Below are 22,097 nucleotides of genomic sequence, written 5' to 3' on the forward strand. Positions count from 1 at the left end.
CTGAGGACAGGGTGCGCAGGAGAGGTGCCCAGGGTGAAGGCCTGCCCAGGACAGCCCGGAGCATTCTGTCTGCAGCTTAGGAGGGGCAGTGGCAGGAGGTGGGTACAGACCATGCTGTGGGAGGCATCGGTGGTCTCTCAAAGACCCCAAATGTGTCAGACTTGTGTTTGGGAGAGAGCACTCTGGCTGAAGCGAGGTGGACGGAGGCCTGCCTGGAGGCAGCGGCAGAGACACGGACGGGAGGGCCCAGCCTGCCACGGGGTGGGCGGCGGGTTTGTTCTAGGGGTAGACCGCGTGACCCCTTCCAGACACGCTCCGGCGAGTCACATGCGCTTGTTGTTAGGGCAGTGACCCTGCGGTGGGCTGCCCAGCCCTGGCACCCCTGCCTGCCTGTGTTGTCCTGCAGCGTGACACGAGGAGCCACGAGAGGGCACAAGAGTCTCTCGTCTGGAAAGTGCTCGGAGAAGCTGGAGAAGCCGGGAGGTCAGCAGGATGGCCCAGCCTCGTCAGGCCCTCCCTCCCCTGCTGACGGCTTTCTGCAGGCCAGGCCCTGCCAGCTTCCAGGCCGAACGTATTCCAGTATTCCACGGAGTGTGAGGAGTTTTGAGAAAGACGCTGCTGTGGTCCCGGGGCCTCCCGCTCAGTCAGGGAGCCCGCCCTGCCTCTCCCTCTCCCCGAGCCCCCTCCTACCCCTCTGTCCCACGCCTCTCTCTCAGTCCCTCACCCCCTCACACCACTGGCTCGGCTCGTCTTCTCCTCATCTTCTTTTCCGGCTCAGTCTCACAGCCTTACGGGGCGGTTACCGTGCGGCCCGGTCCCGGCAGGTGGAGCACGGCGCGGTGACAGCATGTGCGGGATGTGCGGCGTCCGAACAGCAGCCCGCAAGCCACCTGGGGCTGTCGAACACTTGCGATACGGTCACTGCAACTGAACTGTAGTTTCGTTTAATTCAATTTAACTTTGAATAGCCGTGTGACTAGCAGCCTGCAAGTTGGACGGCACGGATGGGGCCCTGTCCTAAGGCTTCCCGGCCTTCTAGAATGTTGCCCTCGCCTGGTACAGCATTTACTGTAGATAGGCTGGTCTGCTGCTCCCTTCCTAAATCTCGTTACTGCTCTGAGGGTAAGGGCAGCAGGCTCCCCGACCCCCATTTCCCCCTCAGGTGCTTGGTTGCTCCCAGGCGTGCTAAAGGCTCCTGGTGGCCTGCCAGGTGGAGCGAGCACTCACCCCAGGTGCAGGTGTGGAGACCCAGGCCCTGAGCGAGAGGTGATCTGCTGCCCCGCCCGGGCCACACAGAGCCAGGCCAGCTCCCGGGGACCTCAGTGGCCTGGAGGCCGTTCCAAACAGGGGAATGGTATCTCTGCTTTTTTGGGAAGAAGCCTGTCTGCTGTCCCCCTGGAGATCAAGGACAGCCGGCCGTCGGAGAACCCGTCGTTGGACAAAATCACGCCGGGGGATGTGGCCGACTTTTGCTGTGCCTGCAAGCACTCATGTCCGACCGACCGTGCGATGGCCGTGCAGCTCAGTGTTTATCCGCAGAGACATTGTCCCTTTTCTGAGGCTCTGGCCCCTGTCCTCATCCCCGTCGCAGGCCTCGTCCCAGCCTGGTGACGGGCAGTGGGGGACAACATGCCTTCCAGTTCTGTGGGGCTGTGTGTAGAGCAGGGCTAGCCCAGGGGACAGTGGGACTCGCCTAGCCAGGTCTCCGGAGGCAGGGACACCGAGACAGAGAGCAGAAGGGTGGAGCGAGCAGGGCAGAATGAGCAGAAGGAGAATCAGCTCCTGGGAAAATGGCTCTTTCAAATGCAAATGAAGTCCCCAAACTTAAGACATGAAGACCCGGGAAGAGAATCTCTTTCAAACTGAGGGCAGTCCCCTGAATTCCCTTTCCAGAAAGGTCCTTTACAGCCAACTGAGAGCTGTTCCTTTGCTGTAACCTTTTCTCCTGGCTTCCGGAACAACGGTCAGCATCTTCCTGCTGGAAGCGCTTCCTGTGTTTGGTGAGTTTCTTCTAAGCCTGGACAGACCCGAATCTAGGGTTGTTTCGGTGCTGGGGTGATTGGCTTTCCCATCCAGTGGTTACCCGGCTGGTCAGCCTGCCGCCAGGGGACAGCTGCATGGAGCAGGCATGCGTTCTGGGACGGGCAGTTAGCCAGGAGTTCCCAGAGGGTGATGGTGCTGTCGTGCTCCCCAGCTGAGAACAGCAGCATTTTGTTGTTGTTTTTAAGATTTTATTTATTTAGAGCTCGAGCAGGGGGAGCAGCAGAGGGAGAGGGAGAAGCAGGCTCCCTGAAGCCCGATGTGGGACTCGATCCCAGGACCCTGGGATCATGACCTGAGCTGAAGGCAGAGGCTTCACCGACGGAGCCCCCCACACGCATTCTGAAGGGAGCTGTCATCCTGGTTCCCTGGACAGCTGCAGAATCCACTCGGCAGTCGGCCACAGTGCGGGGACAGTGTCTGGGCTTTGGAAAACATCTCTGGATTCCTTTCCAGATGGAGTGTTTCTGGTTGAGGGCGGTGGTTTCCCCCACAGAGCTCAACAGTGTACCTACTTCCTTCTTCATTACTAACTCAGTAGCCGTCTCCCCCTCAAGTGTCAGAGAGGAGGACTTGAACATCTTCGGGGGCCAGGGTTCTGAAGACTGCGGCTGCCTTCAGTCTTGAATAGCATATTAACGTACGTGGATCCCGAAGGCTCCCAGCCAGGCTCTCATCTGTGGCTGTGCCTCTGATGGGGGAGACGGGAGTGCAGACTTCTGGCCGGTGGTGCCCCCTGCTTTACACCAGCTCTGGCCCCGAGGAGACGTGAGTGTGGAGCAGGGGACAACGTGCCACGTCCTCCGCCCGTTTTACAGATGGGGCAGCTGAGCCTTGCAGAGCCACGACTCAGTGACTGAGCTGTGCCCGTCCCCCCCCCCCGCCCTGTTTGTGTCAGAGCCGCAGCAGCCTGGCTGGGTGAGATCTGCGTCGCATGAGAAGTGTCAAGCTGGAGACAGGGTCACGCAGCTCTATGGCAGAGCTGGGCGTCAAAACCGTGTCTTCTGACCCCGGATACCCTCACATGGCCACGTGGGTCCTCATTCCCGGAAGTCTGTGGATGTGAACTTCGCCGCTAACAGACGCCCTCAGCCCGGGCATCCAGCGGTACGGTGCCGTGTTCTTGCCCGACAGCTGGGAGGGGTCTCTGCGCCTACAGCGCTGGCCTGGGGCGTGTCTCCGTCTAGCACTCAGGACGTGCTGCAGGTACCTGATGATGCTTGCTGGGATCATCCCCTCTACCAGAAGGACCAAATTTATCAAGTCAGTATCTGGTACGCCTGGTGCTTGACACAGCTGGGCACACACGAGGTGCTCCGTTGGGGCGAATGAGTAAATTCTTGAATTACAGAGCTCCAGCTGTGCGCCAGGACACATCACACTCTTGTCTGGAAATGACCTGCTGATGGGGCCAGGTGCCCAGGAGGCGGGTGCTTGTGTGGCCCTGGGAGGTAGCTTGCATCCGAGGGACTGGGAAGAGTCTCATGGGGACTTGGTGCCCTGCCTGGCGTGCACCTGCTCGAGCCTCCTTTCTGGTTTCCTGGACCTATGGACCCATCTGGAATTGCCTGGGAGAAGGTGAGAGCCCCAGTGGCTCGACCAGCCCCCACCATGTGCCCAGTCCAGCCCTAGTCCTGGGTGGGCTCGCTGCCCAGCTCTGTCCTCAGCTCTCTGATTACCCATGTGTTGAGACCTGGGGGCTGGCAGGGGCTGTGGGGACTAGTCCAACCATCTCATTCACAGATCGGGACGCTGAGACGCAGAGAGGGTAATGCCATGTCTAAGCAATGCCACCGCAAGCTGGTGGCAGACACAGGACTTGAACTTCGCTCTCTCGAATCCCATTCAGGTCACCTCCCTCTCAAGAAACTCCCTGCCTCCAGGTGTCTCCAGTTCACTTCTCCTCTGTAGAAGCTCCCTGAGGTCCTGTGTCCTCCCAATCCACTGGGTTTTGTCTCACGTGGGGTCGGTCTTGTGGCTTGTCCCTGCAGCCACACGGAAGCCACCTGGGCCCTTCTGCCATCAGTAAAGCGCCACGGCCGTGTTCGAGGCCATGGTCCTCGTGGGTTTCCATGCTGTCCTGGCGGCTCTCACTGTGCTTGGCATACAGTAGCTGTTCCATGAGTCCTTGTTGATTTTGGGGGAGTCCACTGTTTTCTCTGCTGGGTGCCCCCCTGGGGGGTCTGGGGGGCCACAGGCGTGATGGGGAACTGCCTGCTTTCACTTTGGCCATTTCCAAGAGAGCAGCCCTGTTTGCGGCACCATTTTTATGTTAAAACAACAAACCTCAGGTTGACCCATGAGCAGCAGAAGGTGGCAGCGTTCTGGAGGAGGCCAAGTCTGCCGGTCCAGAGTCTGGGGAACTTTGTTGTCTCGGCACCAGCCGGGCAAGTGTATCCTTTCCAGACATCCCACATTTGAAGGGGGGAAATTCCAGAAATTGCAGACACCCGCTCGCTGTTCCCAGGTAGGGAGCGGGGGGTGGGCTGGGAGCTGGCAGCCTCCTCTGAGCCGCCTGGTTTTGCCCCTCACTTGCCAACAGCATGGGCTTTGTGGGAGGTCAAGGTATCTGAGTGCTGGGGTGCCTTGCCAGGTGGGGCAGGTTGTTCCTAGGGTGCAAATCCTACCCTCTTTGCCCACGTCTGCTTCACCGGCTGCAGCCCCTTCCTGTGCCCTCGTCCGACCCCCCTCTCGGTCCCAGCAAGCACGCTCCCTCCTTCCCCTCTCCCTGCCACCCTTCCCTCTCTGCCTCCCTTCCTCCCTCCTTTATTCTTTCTAGAAACTCTTCTATGTATAAAAACAGGCATAAGAGTGTGAAAATATATAAAAAGTTGAGGATTTTTTAAACATACACACAGTGCCTCACTGCTGTTCCGTGTTCCCCATCTAGAGGTCTAAGATTGGGGTGTCTTGTTTTTTTTTTTTTTTTTTTAAGATCATGCTTTTTCAGTTTTGCAAATGACCTATTTTTTTTTTTTTTTAATATTTGACAGAGAGAGAGATCACAAGTAGACAGAGAGGCAGGCAGAGAGAGAGAGAGAGAGAGAGAGAGGGAAGCAGGCTCGCTGCTGAGCAGAGAGCCCGATGCGGGACTCGATCCCAGGACCCTGAGATCATGACCTGAGCCGAAGGTTCCGCAAGATTGCTTCCTCGGCAGGGCTCTGTGCTCCCTGTGGCATCGTGTCAGGAAGGTCCTGGTGCTGGTGGCCCACATGTTACGTGCTATGACCAGTCGACCGGGAAGCCCAGAGGGGCCAGCCTGGTCCGGCAAAGCCCCACCTGGGACTCTAGCGTCCTTGACAGCCAGGGCCTACTTCTGCTATTTCATCAGGGGAGGGTTTGCAATATATGGGTTTAGAAATAATTAAATTGTATACTTTTGTCCCTGGGACCTCAGTTAATTCTTACAATTCTCACATTTAATTCTTGAAAGCTAAGATTCTTATCCTCTTTTTTGCAGAAGAGGAAACTGATCCCCACAGAGGGCCTGTTGTGCTTGCACGGGGCCACACGTGACCGTACGGGGTCAGAAGGGGCCCAGTGGGACCACATGGGACCAGGATCTGCTCCAGGACTTGTTTCGTTTCTTCTCTTTTCTTAAACAGCATCTCTTTTTTAATTTTTAAAAAATTTATGAAATTTCTGAGTATTATTAGTTATTCTTTGAAACTTGTGTGTATTAGTAGTCGTCGTTGTGATGATGAAGGGCGGAATTCCTTGCTTCATCAGGCGTATGTAACCCCCAGTGCTCACTGCATCACGGGCCTCCTTACTGCCCATCCGCCAGTTACCCCCTCCCCTCGCCCCGCCCCTCCTGCAGCCCTCAGTTTGTGTCCTAGAGTTAAGAGTCTCTTACGGTTTGTCTCGCTGTGTTCATCTTACTTTATTTTTCCTTTTCTTCCCCGGTGCGCATCCGTTTTGTTTCTGATTCCACACAGGAGCGAGATCGTATGGGATCTGTCCGGCTCTGACTGACGGACTTCGCTTACTAATGCTGCCATTCCTCTGCCCGTGTCTTGCTTCCCTCTTGCCGGAAGGGTTCCAGGTAGCAGCTCTTGCGCACGTGGGTTCCGTGGAACACTCAGCGTGTCGGTGCTCTGGGAGGCTCCCACTGTCAGATCGCTGGGGACGGTGCCTGTGCGGCGGGCGTCGCACACAGGCTTGTCGGAGTGTTGCTTGTGCGTGTGACTCGTGTGGTGTCCAGCGGGGGATGTGTCCCCTCTCTGCGTGGGAGCCTACAGCCGTGTTGGAGTTTCTCTCTTCCCTGCAGCTGCCCCGGGCGTCATTCCTCTTACGAGTCTTTGCCAGCGTGGGAGGGAAGTGCTGTTGCTGTCATTTAATTAGGGTTATTTACTTAAGACACACACAGTTCTCCACACATGTGCTTGCAGGTGCCCTGCCTCTGCTAAGAATGGTCTGTCCACAACCTTCACCCGTCCCTTTCTCTGTCTCACGGGTCCCTCTGAGGACGGCTGACGGGGTCAGCTCACACACTGAAAAACAAAACAAAAGGACAATGTTGCCTTTAACGGGAATGTGCTTGGACTCCACCGTGCTGTAAGAGCGTGGTTCTGTTAGGGGGCAGGAGATGGTGGGGACTGGGGACATGGTCGTGGGCGAATCTCTGTGGGATGGTGACGGTGCTAGGAAGGTGAGGCAGAGCAGAGGGATGGGTGCCCATGCGGGAGGGCGAGGCCTCTCTGAAGACGGGACTGTGCAGAGGACAGAGGGAGAGTCCGGGGGAGAGATTGCCGGGCAGAGGGTGGCCGGTGCGAAGGACCTGTGGGTGGACCTGTTCTGAGTGTGCAGCGTGGCAGGAGTGCAGTGTGGCTGGAGTGGAGAGAGGAGTGGTCAGAGGCCGGGAGCAGAAGCTTTGAGGTCAGCTCAGACCTAGCACCACGGAAAGGTCCTCGGCTTTTTTCTGACTTGGGAAGCCCTTGGAAGCCACTTAATAGTCTCTGATCAGGCTTGGATTCTAACATGCTCCCCCTGGTGGCTGTGCTGAGAATTGGCCATGGAGGGCTGAGGGGAGGGGCCCTGCCTCCCAGGGATGAGCCTGGAAGGAGGCTGAGGTCTGGGATTTCTCCAGGATTTGCTGATGGGTTGTCTAGGGGTGTGGGAGCAGGAGAGGAGGCACCTGGAACCCTGACGCTGTCCTGTTCTGAGCCAGGATGCAGAGGAAGCAGCAGGTGCGGTGGGCCCTGCTGAGCAGCCAGCTGGAGAGGCCGGTGTGGCTGGTAGCGCCGCGTCTGCGTCCGTCGGAGGGACCAGCTGGCCTGTTCCAGAGCCTGGGGGTGGAGAAGACGGGAGGAGGTGGGGTCCGCTGCTGTGGGTCCTGCTGCCTGCGCACACGTGCTGCAGCCCGTCCAGGACACCCATCCAAGTTACGGAATGCACACCACGCAGACTCGTCCTGGAGCTGGAAGGCTGTGACCCCGGTCACTGAAATGATAGCTCCAGCGTCTCCCATGACTGAACACGTGCCGTAGAACAGAGGTAGGGCGGGTGTCACATAGAGCGGGCCGACTCAGCCTTACAGACTGCTGGCTGTGTCCTTGGGTTGATGACGTCACCTCCTCGAGCCCTGCTCTCCACGTCCGAGAAACGGGGATGGCCATACGACTTTGCAAGGGCCTGGCAGGTGCAAAGCACTCTGTGACTAGTGACCCCTCTTCCCCCCCCCACTTCCCCCTTCCCCCCATCTTTTCTTGCCCTCTTCCTCTCTCCTTCTCTTCCATTTCCTTCTTCCCTGTCCTCCTCCCTCCTGCCTGCCTCTTGCCACCTTCTCCTCCGACCCCGCATCTCCAGGTCATCTTTCTGCCATCAGTGGTGATGTCCTAGGTGTGCTTTCCACAGCCCAGGATCCCACAGTCTGGGTTCTCCTGGGGCAGAATGGGAAGACCCCTCGTATGCTGAGTTGCCAGGGCACTTGCATTCTTGGTGGTGGGGTTGCCTTCTGTGTCTGCCCCTGGTGTTCAGGGTTTGCCTTCCAGTTGCACTGATTGTTGGGGTCTGAGAAGGGCTGCTCCTGCGGTTTGAGATGCCTGGTCCGTGGAGGAATGCTGTGCTGTCGGTCTCCTGTCCCGAGCCCCTTCCCAGGCAGCATCCTCCACCAGCTGGAACAAGCATTTCATGTTGGTGTGGGCCACGGGAGCTAGACACCCGTTGTCAGACTCCTCCAAGGCACCTAGCACAGGGGACAATGACTGCTGAGGTAGTGTTCAGGGGAGACCTGGGGACAGATCTTCCTTTGTGCCAGTCCTTGCTGTCTCCTGCCTCCTCCATTCTTGGATGTCTGACAGAAACGTAATGGGAGCCACATGTGTGAGTTTTCTGGTAGTCACATTGTAAAAAGTGAAAAGGAACGCACGGAATTGTAATAACCCGTTGTATTTAGTCTTTGTAAGATGTCATGGCAGCATGTGGCACGGGCCATGTTTCAAGGGCTCACCGGTCACAAGGGGCTCGTGGACAGTGCGTCTCTGGACATGACCCTTTGTGGGTGGGTTGGGGCTGTTCTGTGGCTCAATAGTCTAAATTCAAACCCAGCCTTTATCTCTCACTAGTAGTGTGGCCCTGGGGAAGTTTCCTAAGTGTCTATACACTCAGCTTCCTCAGTGGTAAGACGGGCCTGTGAATATCTACATCATACGATTTGGGGAAGGATTAGATAATGTGGTGAATTGTCTTTGGTATAGTAGAGACTCAACCTGCTGGCTTCTGTTCTGCTTCCTGGTTGTTTCAGACAGGGACTTGAAGCAGGATGATCTGGTTTGAAAGCTGGTTCCACAGCTTCCTCTGTGTTTAGTCGATGCCTTTGTTTCCTCATCTGTAAAATGGAGATAATAGTAGTTGATACCTCGCATGGTTCTTTGGAGGTCAAGTGAGTTAGTAATTATAAAGCAGTTTCAACAGTGCCTGGCAGGTGAGCTAAGGAAGTGTTTGTTAGATACAGACAAAAAACTGTCATGATAAAAACACTCAGCAAGCCAGGAGGACAAGGAAACTACTCAACAGAGTAGAATCATGTATGAAAAACCCACAGTGAACCTCATAGGCATTGCTGAAGGACTGAAAGCTTTTCTGTTGGCAAGCATGCCTGCTTTCATCACTTCTGTGCACTGTATTCCTGGGAGTCCCGTAAATTTAACTCTGTTCACAGATGATATGATCTTACATGTAGGACATCCTAAAGATTTCACAAACATCGTTAGAACTGGAAAATTAATTTAGCAAAGTAGCAGGATGCAAGGTTAGCATGAAAAATCAGATGCATCTCTTTACACCAGCAAAAAGGAAGTCAGTAAAACAGTCCCATTTACAATACTATCAAAAAAATAAAGCACTTAGGAATAAACGTGACAAGGAGATGAAAAATATGTACACTGAAAACTACAGATCATTAGAAGAAAGAAATTAGATATAAGCAAATAGGAAGACATCCCATGTTCATGGACTAAAAGATGATATTCAGGGGCCCCTGGGTGGCTCAGTCAGTTAAGTGTCTGCCTTCAGCTCAGGTCATGATCTCAGGGTCCTGGGATCGAGCCCCACATCGGGCTCCCTACTCAGCGGGAAGCCTGCTTCTCCCTCTCTCACTCCCCCTGCTTGTGTTCCCTCTCTCACTGTGTCTTTATCAAATAAATAGATAAAATCTTTAAAAACAAAACAAAACGATGTTCATAAGCTGTCAGTACTACCCAAAATGATCTGCAAATTCAACATGACCTCCGTCAAAATCCTAATAAAGTCTTTTGCAGAAATGGAAAAACCCTTCCTAAAATTCATATGGAATCCCAAAGGACCCCAAATAGTTTCAGTTGGGGAAGAGAAAAATGTTCTGGAGATGGATGGTGGTGATATTGGCACGTTATGCATGTATTTAGTATTTCTAAACTGTACACTTAAAAATGGCTAAGGTGGTGAGTTTTATGTTTGTGTATTTTACCACACATAGAAATGAAAACAACAGAATTGTTGGTGTTTATCATTAGTGCGGGTCATTTGCTCTGTGCTCCTAACAGCTGTCCTGAGCTCTGAGTGTTGTAGTCCTAGGTAACCCGATGAGTGCGATCTAAGCACACTGGCATAGTTGGCCAGTCTCTGGGGCTGGGGCATCTTGTTGACTTGCTCTACACATTTTATGAGGTGCCTACTGTGTGCTAGGGGATATGCCAGCCCCTCGTGTGGTTCCAACACCCAGTGTGAGGCCTCTTAATTGGCTTCAAACGTAGCTGTGGTCTTCCTGAGTTACTTAACGACCCTGGGTAATGAGGTGTCTCAGTCTCAATATTTGCTTAATGCTTTATTCATGGGCACAAAACAGCGGTAATGTTCATTTCAGGGGAACTTTAATGATGTATGTGTCTGGTGAAGTCCCCAGCTCCTGACCCGTAGGCGCTAGATATGTTTGGGTCCATGTGAAATGTTTTGCATCACTTGCAAGAAAAAAATAAAGGGGTGTTATTTTCCTCAGGAAAAGAAGAGGTATTTTGTAGCCAAACCTTGTTCTCCTGTGGAAAATTTGTCAGAACTGTAGAAAGCAAACACATGGAAGTTTCCAGTGCTTCTCCTAGAGGAAGGAGTTGGACTCTTCACAACCAGAACAATGGTCCTCGTCCCCCATTTGTAATCTGTTTATCAATACACCGACCCATCCCATCATCCTTCCAGCCATCCGTTTATCTGTCTGTCTGTCCATCTGCTCATCCGTACACTCACCTACTCATCTACCCATCTGTCCCTTCATCCACCGACCCACCAACTCATCTGTTCTGCCTCCATCTAACCATTTATCCATCTGTCTGTCCATCCTTCCATCCAGTCATCCATCCATCCATTTATCCATCTACATACCCATCTGTCCATCTACCCATTCATCCCTCCATCCCTCTGTTCTTCCATCCACTGACTCATTTGTCTGTCCGTCCATCCATCCATCCATCCATCCATCCATCCATCCATCCATCCTTTCTTCCATCCATCCTTCCATCCAGGCATCCATCCTTTCTTCCATCCATCCATCCATCCATCCATCCATCCATCCAGGCATCCATCCTTTCTTCCATCCATCCATCCATCCATCCATCCATCCATCCATCCTTTCTTCCATCCATCCATCCATCCAGGCATCCATCCTTTCTTCCATCCATCCATCCATCCATCCATCCATCCATCCATCCTTTCTTCCATCCATCCATCCATCCATCCAGGCATCCATCCTTTCTTCCATCCATCCATCCATCCATCCATCCATCCAGGCATCCATCCTTTCTTCCATCCATCCATCCATCCATCCATCCATCCATCCATCCTTTCTTCCACCCATCCATCCATCCAGGCATCCATCCTTTCTTCCATCCATCCATCCAGGCATCCATCCTTTCTTCCATCCATCCATCCATCCATCCATCCAGGCATCCATCCTTTCTTCCATCCATCCATCCATCCATCCATCCATCCATCCATCCAGGCATCGCAGGCCTAGCACTCCTCTATTTCACCAGTCCTGGGGTCAGCATTGTGTCTAGCCAGCTGGGCAAGGCCAGTACTTCACTTTTCTGAGTTTCTGTTTCTTCACCTGACAGTTGAGACCATGTTGTTGACATGCCCTATGCCTTGCCTCCAGTGAGCCAGGATTCAGTGCACGTGGCCACAGCCATCACCGTCAGTAATAATAGTATACTCTGAAATAGGTTATCACCCCATTTTACAGATGAGGAAACCGAGGTGGAGTGCTCTGGCTCTGTTGCCTTTCCGAGTGCTGATGTGAAAAGGTACAGGAGCTGGGCTGGACTCCTGGAACTGCCCCTTGCTACCTGAATGACCGTGACTTCTTTTAGATCCCTGGGGTCCCTGAGGGCCCAGGTTCCACGGGCTGGCCTGGGAGGAAGCCAGACAAGGTAATTTTCTCCCTCTGGAAACAGTGAAAAGATGGAAAACAAAAAGATTATCACTTCATTTATTTTCCTATTAAAATTAAAAATTTTCCCATTTTCCTCCTTTGCTTCCCAGTGCCCTCAAACCATTCCAAACAAAGTGTGTGTGGGGTTTCTAAGCTTCTCTCTTCTTTCTGTCCCCCGGGGGAGCGAGAGACTGATTACGACCTGACCCAGCACAGACAGCCTTGTTTGTGCAATCCCAAATCCTTCCTTCTCAAATCGAGTTCGAGACCACCTGAACTGAATGTAGTGCTATTTTGATTTCTTGGTTGAGTTTTTTTGTTGTTTTTTGTTGTTTTTTAAAGATTTTATTTATTCATTTGACAGAGAGGGATCACAAGTAGGCAGAGAGGCAGGCAGAGAGAGAGAGAGGGAACGCCGAGCAGAGAGCCTGATGCGGGCTCGATCCCAGGACCCTGAGATCATGACCTGAGCCGAAGGCAGCGGCCTAAACCACTGAGCCACCCAGGCACCCTCTTGGTTGAGTTTTTGACGTGCATGTGAAGCCTGAGCCTGTTGATGCGTGGAAATGCTTACCCTGGCCAGAGGGAGGTGTTAATGCCTTCGTCACTCACGTGCCTGTTGTCTTGCTGCTGGGAAGGAAGATGCCCCACCCGGTCCCAGCCTTCCGGGGACTGCTGGCCCTGCTGTCCCCCGATTGGTGCCAGCCACGTGACACGCAGTGTGGGAAGATGTGGCTGCCCCCGCCTGTGCTCCCAGATGGTGTTTTTGGAAACAGACCTGCACAGGTCATGGCATCCAGCCTCCGCAGTGCCCTCTGATCCCACCTCCTGGAATTCACACCCTGTGTCGTCCCCTCACAGCACCAGGGTGGGTCTGTGTCCTAGTGGAATTTGCTATGTCACGTCAAGATTAGGTCATAAAAGACACTGTGGTTTCCGTCTGGCTCTCCTTCCCTTCCCTCTCCCCCTCCCCCTCCTTCTTGTAGCGGAGTTGCCCCTGGTTCCGGACTCTCTGAGACGTGTGAGATGACAGACACTTGTTGCTTTAAACTGCTGACTTCCGAGGAATTTGTTACGCAGCACTAGGGAACTAATACGCATGTCCTGTTTCTGCAGGACGGTCTCGTGGATGCAGTGAGAGCCAGGAATGTTCTCTCACTTAAAGCCCCAGCCCACATGGGAGGACGCTCACATGCATGCTCAGGAGCGTGAGCCGATGCTTCCAAGGAGTGAGCTGGGGCCGCCTTTGCTGTAGTGACTCACGACTGTGACAGGAGTGGGGAAGGGAAGCCGACGGGTGTTTGCTGAGCGTCCGCAGGAACGGCGGATCCTGTTCACTGTGCTCCCTCTGCCTGCTCCACAGACTTCGAAACATGCCCGGTCGTCCTACCTGAAGGAGGTCACTGAGGGGCCTGGGCACTGCAGTGACTTGTCCAAGGTCACACAGCCAGGCCGCGAGGGAGGGCGAGCTCAGCCCAGGGATGTCTCCTGGCAAAGGGGTGAACAGATACAGAGGGGACAGGATCTCAGAGCTCGAAGGCACTAAGCTTCCGCGGACTGTGACCGTGGCCTCAGGCAGAAGCTGAGGTTGAAGACCAGCAGAGTCTTTTTCTCTCAGCTGTGTGAGCTGACAGGAGGAAACTTGAAAGACGCTCAGATGGAATCCTATTTAGTCCTACCTTGAATAAATTGCCTGCTTTGGGAGGAAGAGGAGTCTGGGAAGGGGACCAAAAATTACCCAAAAAGATGGAACCTGTCGAGGTTCATCAGTGCGGCATCTGAATATTGGGCCTTGGGCTGACCCTGTCCGATTGGGCACCTGTGGCTGCCCTGGTCGCTGCCTGCGTGTGGGCTCTGGCCCTGGAGCTTCGGCCTCCCCTTCCTCCGGGAGAGGCAGCTGGCCGGGCGTCAGCTCCCGGCTGCTCTTGTGTGAGTCAGCCTCATTTTTTAAGTGACGTTTGTGTTTTGTGATAAGTTTCGATGTACTGAAAAGTTGCAGTGACGGCGCGGAGGTCCGGAGCCCGGCTTCCCCGCACGCGGCTGGCCCTGCCCGGCGAGAGCCCGGACGGAGAGGTGCGAGTGCACCGCGCTTAACCCGACCGGAGAGTCTGCTTCCCCGGCGTCTCCCCTGATGCGTTTGGCGTTCTGTCCCGGGGTTCAGTTCAGGAGGCCACGGTCCGTTTCTCCCGCGCGTGTTGAGGGAGCCTGAGCTGCCCTGCAGTCCCTGGCCTGGAGCCGAGTCCTGCTGCTGCCCAGGAGGCCCCTCAGCGCCCCCCAGACGGCAGCCGCGCTCCTTCTTCCCGCTTGAGCCCGTTCCCGCAGGCGGCGCGGAGGTCTCCGGCCGACGCTCACCTGCCGATGGGGCTGCCCGGAGCCGTGTGTCCGGAGTGGGGATGCACCCGCGTCTCCGCTCCAGTCTGCCAGCGGGGTCTGTCGCAGGCGCGGGGGCGGGAGGGGTGATGGTCGGTGCTCAGAATGTTTCTCGCCCGACTGCCCGTGCACACGTCCGGGAGCACCTGTACCTGCACGCCGCGGCGGGGACGGGGCTTCCTCTCCGCCGGCCACACGCACCCGCGGGTGGTGGTGATGACGGGGTAGGCGAGCGCGAGCTTCCTCCGTCCCGGGCACTGTGTTGACTCAGCCACGCGGCTGCTTCCTTACAGCAGCTCCGTGACGTGGGGCACAATCGCACGTCCATTTTATGGGCGACAAAACGAGGACTCAGATGGCGAGGGGCCCTTTCTGGCTCCCAGAGCTGGTCAGTTTCCTTGGAGAGAAGCCCGTGTTCCGCAGGCGAGGCAGAGTTCACCCGGCCTTGACCCGTCAGAGGTGCTGCGCCTCAGGCCAGACCTTCCTGCTCCCGATCACCCGGTCACCCGATCCAGTGATCCATGTTGGGCTCTGGCAACCCTGTGGACTGTGGGATTTATTCCAGAGGGTTTGGGGCAAGAGCAGGCTTGAGTGTAACTTCACAGAGGGGGCAGATGGGGAGGCCAGACATCGCATGCCCACAAGAATTTCTGCCTGATTTAGGAGTTTGGACGTTCTTCCCTGAAGTGGGTGAGGTCTCTGTGTGCCAGAGGTGCAAGTTAAAATTGGGGCTTCACAGGAATAATTGCCGTACCTGACTGCAGGAATAGATTCTCTCCTTTTGGCGGGTACAGTTCCCGGTCATCTGGGCCCTTCTGGCCCGTGAAAGAAACCCTGTCATCCAGGCCTCTCCTGGCCGCACTCCCCAGTTCTACTGGCCACTCGTTTTTTACTTCCGGCCTTCTCTCCTTTGCGCGCTCACGGTTTCTGTCAGGAGAGCCCGCCCTCCCTGCCTCCGTTTCTCCCTTCAGAGCCCTTTTCTGGTGGATGCTGCTGCCTGGACCCTGCCTCATCCTCGCCGTACCCAGCTTCCTGCTGCCGCCATCCTGGAAGGCTCTGGAGGGCAGCGCCGTGTCTCTCCGTGTTCTCAGAGCCTGACCCAGCGTTGGGTGTGGAGGTGGTGCACGAAGTTGTTCCAGGAATCACTGTCTCTTAAAACGAGCAGGTCTGTAGCCCGGAGGAATTTTATGTCTTCCTGCTCCTTCTTGAGAATTGTAGGAGCTCCTAGGCGGGACTTGTGGCCAAGGCCATGATGCAACACCCTGTGTACTTGCCGCACTGTGGCTGAGACACGCCACCCTCGTTCTCCCTGCCTGGAACCCTCGGGGTGGGAGGTCTGTCTCCCTTCCATGGAGAAGATTATGGAGACAAGGTACTCGTCCAGGGCCCCGAAGCTGTCAGGCGCTGCTGCTGATTCCGAGGCCTTGCGGTGCCTGGAAGGATCGCCGAGGGCTGAAGAGAATGGTGGGGCCGGGACTGCAGGGTGTGAGGCACCCCTTTCTCCTTTCCCCTGCCCCCACCTCTCTCTGTCTCCCCGCCACCCACCCCGCACCAGCAGCCTGGCTGTTGTCAACATTATAAAGAGATAAGCCAATTTTTGGTGGACTGTGAAATTTGGTAAATTCTGCAAGTTAGTTGGTCATAGAGCAAACGGTTTCTTTGCGGGACATGGTGTGAGATGATCTCCCCCTAGTTAGGGCTGCTGTTAGCCCATGCAGCGGACGGCAGGGACTTGATTCTGTTGGGGACTTTGTGAGGAACTCTGTAGAATGAACCTGGAATTCGTCTGCCGGAGGCAGAAGGGGTGAGCGCTTTTCCGCTGGCTCTGACCTACTGTTGGCGAAGGGCGGTCCCGTGGGCTGGTGCATCTTCTCTGACGAATGGGCTTCTGGGGGCAGCGGCAGAGATGCTGAGCAGAAAGCAGGGCGTGCGCAGTGCAGTGAGGCAACGCTGGCTGCAGCAGAAGCTGTTGGAGCAGACTGGCGGGCGAGGGGAGAGCCCACGGGCGGACTGGCGGGTGAGGGGAGAGCACACGGGCAGGCTGGCGGGCGAGGGGAGAGCCCACGGGTGGGCTGGTGGGCGAGGGGAGAGCACACGGGCAGGCTGGGCCCCGCATGCCAGCCTCAGAGATCCACCGGCTCTTCCCCAGACACGCCTGGTTTCCCCACCACCCGCCTGTGCAAGCAGCGTCTGTCAGCCAGGTCATGTTTCTTCCATGCAAAATGAAAAATGGGTAATACTTTTTTTTTTTCTTCTAAATTTTATTTGACAGAGAGAGAGATCACAAGTAGGCAGAGAGGCAGACAGAGAGAGTGAGAGGGAAGCAGGCTCCCTGCTGAGCAGAGAGCCGGGTGCAGGGCTCAATCCCAGGACCCTGGGATCATGACCTGAGCGGAAGGCAGAGGCTTAACCCACTGAGCCACCCAGGTGCTCTGAAAAATGGGTAATACTTTTGACCAGGATCTCAGTTAAAGATCTTTCCATGGCCCTTATTGGCTGCCCTTCGCCTAGGATTCATGATTCTGCTAGGCTTACTAGATTCATGGTACTATCGTTTAATATTAGACTTATTGGGCTCCCAGTAGTAATTAGGTGTCGGGCAGGTTGGAGAGTACTTGCCGGCTCGTGTGCCGTGGTTAGTTCGTGTGCGGTTTTTGCATTCATCTTCAAGCGGCCAGACTTGAGTCTTCCCAGGGTCCGACACAGCAGCACACATGCTCATCACAAGATACACGTGCACTACAGATGCCGGGGGATTCGAAGTTTCCTTTTCTCAACATGAGCTGTGGTTCTCTTTGTCCCTTTTCCTGGGTAAAATTATTTTTCCTGACTGCCATTGCCAACTAAACTGCCCGCCTTGTTTACAACTCCTGGGAGGGAAACCGAGTTTCTGGAGGTGGAATTGTTTATAGATTATATTCCGGATCAGGACTTGAAGACAAAAAGCTAGCTGGCAGTTAACCCCCTTCCGTGGGAGCCCCATATGGGAAATCTGCATTCTGCTGTTTGCGGTTCTGGAAGAAACCCAAGCTGCCCTATAGTGAAGGGGCTGTCTGCTGCTGACTGGTTCCTTCAACAGAGAGCTCCGAGCACTTAATGCTTGTCAGGCCTGGGCTCCGTACCGTGCAGGTGCGACCTCGTTTACCTTCTTCCTGACCCTGCAAAGTGGGCAGTGCACTCACTCTTAGGCGTGGTTGGTTTTGTCAAAGACATGTAACAGTTTCCTCTAACCCCTACCTTTGTGATATTTTTCTTTTACGTTTCACTTATACCTGTTATAAATCCATAATACATTCTTCTTATATTTTCATGAAGCGGTTACTGATATTTCTTGGCTGACCTAGGGTTTAGAATATGCAGTCTTGATTTTCATTCTGCCTTCAGATAAGGCACTGGTTCATGTATAGTGAGTGGCCTCCCACCCTCTGCTGTGGGGTCATGGAACTTTTACGTAGGCCACACACCCACAGTCCCTTGCTTCTGTTTTTGCTTTACACACTCAACGTTCCAGAGTGTTTAAGAAGATCTTCCCTTCATTTACTTTTTATTTTAATTTTTAAAAAGATTTTATTTATTTATTTGAGATAGAGCATGTGTGCAAGTGGGAAGAGGGGCAGAGGGAGAGGGAGAAGCAGGTTCTCTGCTGAGTGGGGCACCCAGTGTGGCCAGGACCCCAGGATCATGACCTGAACCAAAGGCAGATTCTTAGCTGACTGAGCCACCCAGGCCCCCCTCTTCCCTTCATTTAAACAATTTCCAGAGCTCTGCAATTCTCTGTGTAGATCCAAGTTTCCATCTTGTTTTATATTCCTTGTACTTGAAAAACTCCACTTTACTGTCTTGTAGCAGGGATCTTTTGGTAATTAATTACCTTAGATTTTGTTTTTCTGAAAAAAAATTTAAATTCTTTCATTTAGGAAAGGCATTTTTGCTGGGGTAGAATTCTGTGTTGGCCGTTGTTCTTTTCTCTGGGCCCTTAAGCAAGGGTACTTCATTGTCCTCTGAACTGCATAGTTTCCGATGAGCTGTCTGCTGTCATTCTCCTGGTCTCTTAATTTCTTTGATTTTCTCTTTCTCTTTCAGTATTTTGCATATGATGTATCTACCCTTTTCTTTTTTTTCAATAAATAATCCTGCTTGGAGTTCTCGGATCTTTTCGGATTTGTGACTTAATATCTTTCATTACTTTTGTACAATTCTCGGCTGTCACCGCCTCAGATATATCTTCTACACCATTGTGTCCCTCCTCCTCCTCCTGGGGTTTCAGTTACACATATGTTGAATTATTTCTGTTGTCCCAAGTGTATTTAAAACTCCTATTGTCATCATGATCTTTGTCCCCCCCCCAACCCCCTCCTCATTCTCTTCCTCTTTGTATTAGAGTTTGGACAATTTCTATCGACCTATCTTCACCAGTTCTTTTCCTAGCTGTAAGAGTCTCGTGCCGGTCACAGCCAAGACGTTCTCCATCATGGCACTGTGTATTTTATTTCATGAGACTCACCCCCTTTTCTTCCACCATCTCAGGCATGAGTCTCCTGGATTCATGACTCTTCATGTACTCCTCCTTCTTTCTTTTGTATAAGGTGGGAAGAGAAATCTGGGATTTATTACTCTGTTATTGCCAGAACCATCTTTTTACTTAAAACACGTCCACATCTTTGTATATAAAGGTTGTTTCGTACAGACAGTATGTTACTAGTTTCCTACTTACTTGGATCAGAAGATTGTGATTTTTCTGAACCTGCTCAACGTCGAGAACAACATCAGATATACTCTTCGGCCACGTGATCAGAGCTGTAAGGACTGTGGAAGGACCACATGTCACTTTCCGGAGCTCCTTCCCAGAGTGCATACCCTGACTCTGATCGTGACAAAACATCACACAAAGCCAAACCCAAGGACACACTACACAAGAACTGGCCCAAGGAAGACCAGAAAGACTGAGGAATGTTCCTGATGAGAGGAGGTCTAGGGAGATAGTACCACGGACAGAATGCAGTGCATGGTCTCGGGTTGTCTTGCATGTGAAGGACACTGGCAAGGACACTTGACACTTGGTAGATTAGACAGCGACATTGTATCCCAGCAAATTTCCAGTTGTGAGGCGCTACACTGAGTACCGCAGTTGAGAACAAGAATGTCCTTGTTTCAAGGACATACACATGGATGTCCTTAGGGACTGAAGTTTCATCACATCTGCATGACAGCTCACTCTTAAATGGCTCTGGAAACAAAGGCACAAAGACAAGAAGATAAGACAAATGTGGGAAAATGTGAACATTGGTGCTGTCCAGGTTAAGGGGATACGGGAAGTTTGTGTACTCCCAAACTTTTCCACGAGTCTGAAACTGCGTCAGACTCCAAAGTCTAAGAAAGAAGGAAAGAGTCCTCCCTGCCTTACAAAAGAGCCACACGACATCTGAGCGCTTCGGCAAGTGTCATCGACAGGGCGTTTGACGCATCAGTCGCCACCCTGCGGCCTTGCTGCGCGGTCGGCTCCAGTCACTCCGGCCCCAGCGTCCGGCACGGCCAACAGACTGCTCGGAAACACCAAGCAAGTGCCTCCTCTCTCGGCGTCACCTGCCCCCGGGCCTCACTCGGCTCCTCTCGGGGCTCGCTCCCTTTTCTCGTGAGCCGCGCTTGAAAACAGCCACTCCTGTGGGGCATGACTTGGGGTCAGGTATTTTATAATCTTCACATTGACCTTATTTTCAATCTTATTTCTGTCATTCAGATGAGAACGCAGACCCAGAGAGATGGAACGAGAGCCGAAGCTCGACAGCGGGTCTGCCCTGCCCCACCCGCGCGCCGTCCGCCGTCCATGCGCACCTGTTTGCCCTGCGTCTGCCGTGCGGGAGCTCTCGGCGGGTGGGGCCCTCGCTCTGCTCTTCCCTGATGGACCCCGACCGTCTGGCTCAGTGCCTGCCCTGGGACAGGAACTCAGTAAACACCTTCGGAGGAAGGACCATTGTGGGGCTGAGCACACCGAAGACATGGGCACTGGGTTGGAACATTGGCTCAAATTCTGGTTCTCCTGAGAAGCTGTGTTGACCTTGGGCGGGTTAATTCGTACGTCTGGGACCCCGTGTCTGCATCGGTAAGGTACAGACTGTGCTCTTACCTCTCGAGCTTGTGGTGAAGGTCCACTGACACAGGGCACGTGAAGTGCGTGTCGCGGTCCCCGGCGTGCTGTAGACGCTCAGTCCCTGTTGAAGGAGTGAGTGAGTGACTGGGTGAATGTTCCCAGTGGCCTCTCTGTCCGGGGGACCCCGCTCCTCCTGTAAGGCTTACTGGACGTTCCGTGGAGAGACTTGCCTGAAAGCTTCCACTTGCTGCGGCAGAATTTGTGGGAGTACACTGATGTTTTTATTTGTGTGTTTCTGGTGTGCCCGCTGTTCTGTACGCGCCGGGCGGGCAGGCCTACCTGCTGACCGACTGACCTCGTCCTGCTTCATCACACATTTACTGGGGCTCTCCCCTCTGCCAGGCCCTGTGCTAGATGCCGAGCCCTGCCCCACGCCCCCGATTTCTTCCCCTGAGCCCCCAGCCTGGCTCGTGGCTGGTGCTGCCTTGTGCTGCTCTCCCGGGTGCTGGCCATCTCCTGGCCCCCGGAGGCATGGTGTCCTCTGGCTCATGGGCCCATTTGGGGTAACCTTCGGAACACTGTGGTAGATAAGTGAGCCCAGGCAGGCCAGTCCAGCCTCCTCTCCTGTGAGCCCCTCGCGTCCACGCTTACTTCCTCTCCTCGTCGGGCCTGAGAGGCTGCAGTGCTCAGGATGTCTCCAGGACGGCCTGTTCTCCAGAGGCCTCCAAGCTGGACACTAGCTGTCCTGTGCCTATTGACCAGGAGGTGGTGCTGTCCCACACTTTATGTGGGACATAAATCCCTGAAGGGGATGGAGCGCAGAGAAGTCGTGTTTTATCCCCAGAATGCTACTTTAAGATGAGGGGAAATTATGGGCATTTGAGCTAGTTATCCGGAAGACGGAAAGAATCCTGGAAATAAAATGAGTTGAAGCTTCCGTTCAGATTGTGTCTGAGTTTTGAGTTCTGCTCACGCGAAAGCCTGTTTTATAGGTTCTCATGGTGGTTGTTCTGTTCGGTATTTTTGTGTTTTGTTTTTCGGCTCTGCCTGGAAGTCCCTCCGGCAAGGCCGGTGGCGTTGAGAATCCGGTTCTGTTTCTCTGATTGAGAACGTGGGCTCTGGCCTGTGCCCCTCGCTCCTTGTCCCCGGGTAGGTTACAAGAGTCCTCTGACGCTGGGCTTCCTCGTCCGAGACCTGGAGGTGGGGTCAGATGCCAGTGGGTCGTTGAGACTTTGAGATGCTGAGGATAAAGGCTCAGCCCAGGGCCTGTGAGGGAGGGAGGGAGCACGCAGTGACTGGGTGCCGTCCTGGTGGTGCTGTCCCCAGAGGTGGGGGCGCCTCCCACTCGCTCCTTTCCCCCGGACGGGCTGGTCACTGCAGGGAGCAGGAGAGGACCTGGACCCAAGGGGAGGGAGGGATGTGGGTCCTCGGTTCTGGCCGAGGTGCTGGGGGACACGGAGGGAGAGGGATGTGTTCTTTCAGGCCGTGCCGGCGTGGTGTCGGGTAGGAGCTGCACAGACACACGGAGCCTTCAGGCGTGGCATGGGGTGAGCCGGGAGGCAGTTTGAGGGGAAGGACGCGTGCAAAAGAGGTCTGCATGGGTGTGGACATCGACTGTGGGCAGGGCCCCCTGGAGGGACCGTATGTACCTTTATTTATTTATTAAAGGTTTTATTTAAATTCTAGTCAGTTAAC

General features: G+C 54.2%; 1 protein-coding gene across 7 annotated transcripts in view; it reads left to right on the top strand.

Annotated features, from left to right (window-relative positions):
• Nucleotides 1-21,339, top strand: part of C19H16orf95 (chromosome 19 C16orf95 homolog) — a 33,879-nt gene extending 12,540 nt beyond the window's left edge. For 6 of the 7 annotated variants that reach the window (XM_045987519.1, XM_045987523.1, XM_045987524.1 and 3 more), the window contains one exon: nt 20,052-21,339. In XM_045987519.1, coding sequence (XP_045843475.1) covers nt 20,052-20,368 — 317 coding nt within the window. In that variant the 3' untranslated portion in view covers nt 20,369-21,339. Of the gene's footprint in view, nt 1-15,285; nt 15,480-20,051 lie in introns of those variants that run through there. The other variant, XM_045987522.1, reaches the window with a different exon arrangement.
• The last annotated feature ends 758 nt before the right edge of the window (nt 21,340-22,097 follow it).

This window comes from Meles meles, chromosome 19 (genome assembly GCF_922984935.1).
Source record: "Meles meles chromosome 19, mMelMel3.1 paternal haplotype, whole genome shotgun sequence".
Classification (NCBI taxonomy): Eukaryota; Metazoa; Chordata; class Mammalia; order Carnivora; family Mustelidae; genus Meles; species Meles meles.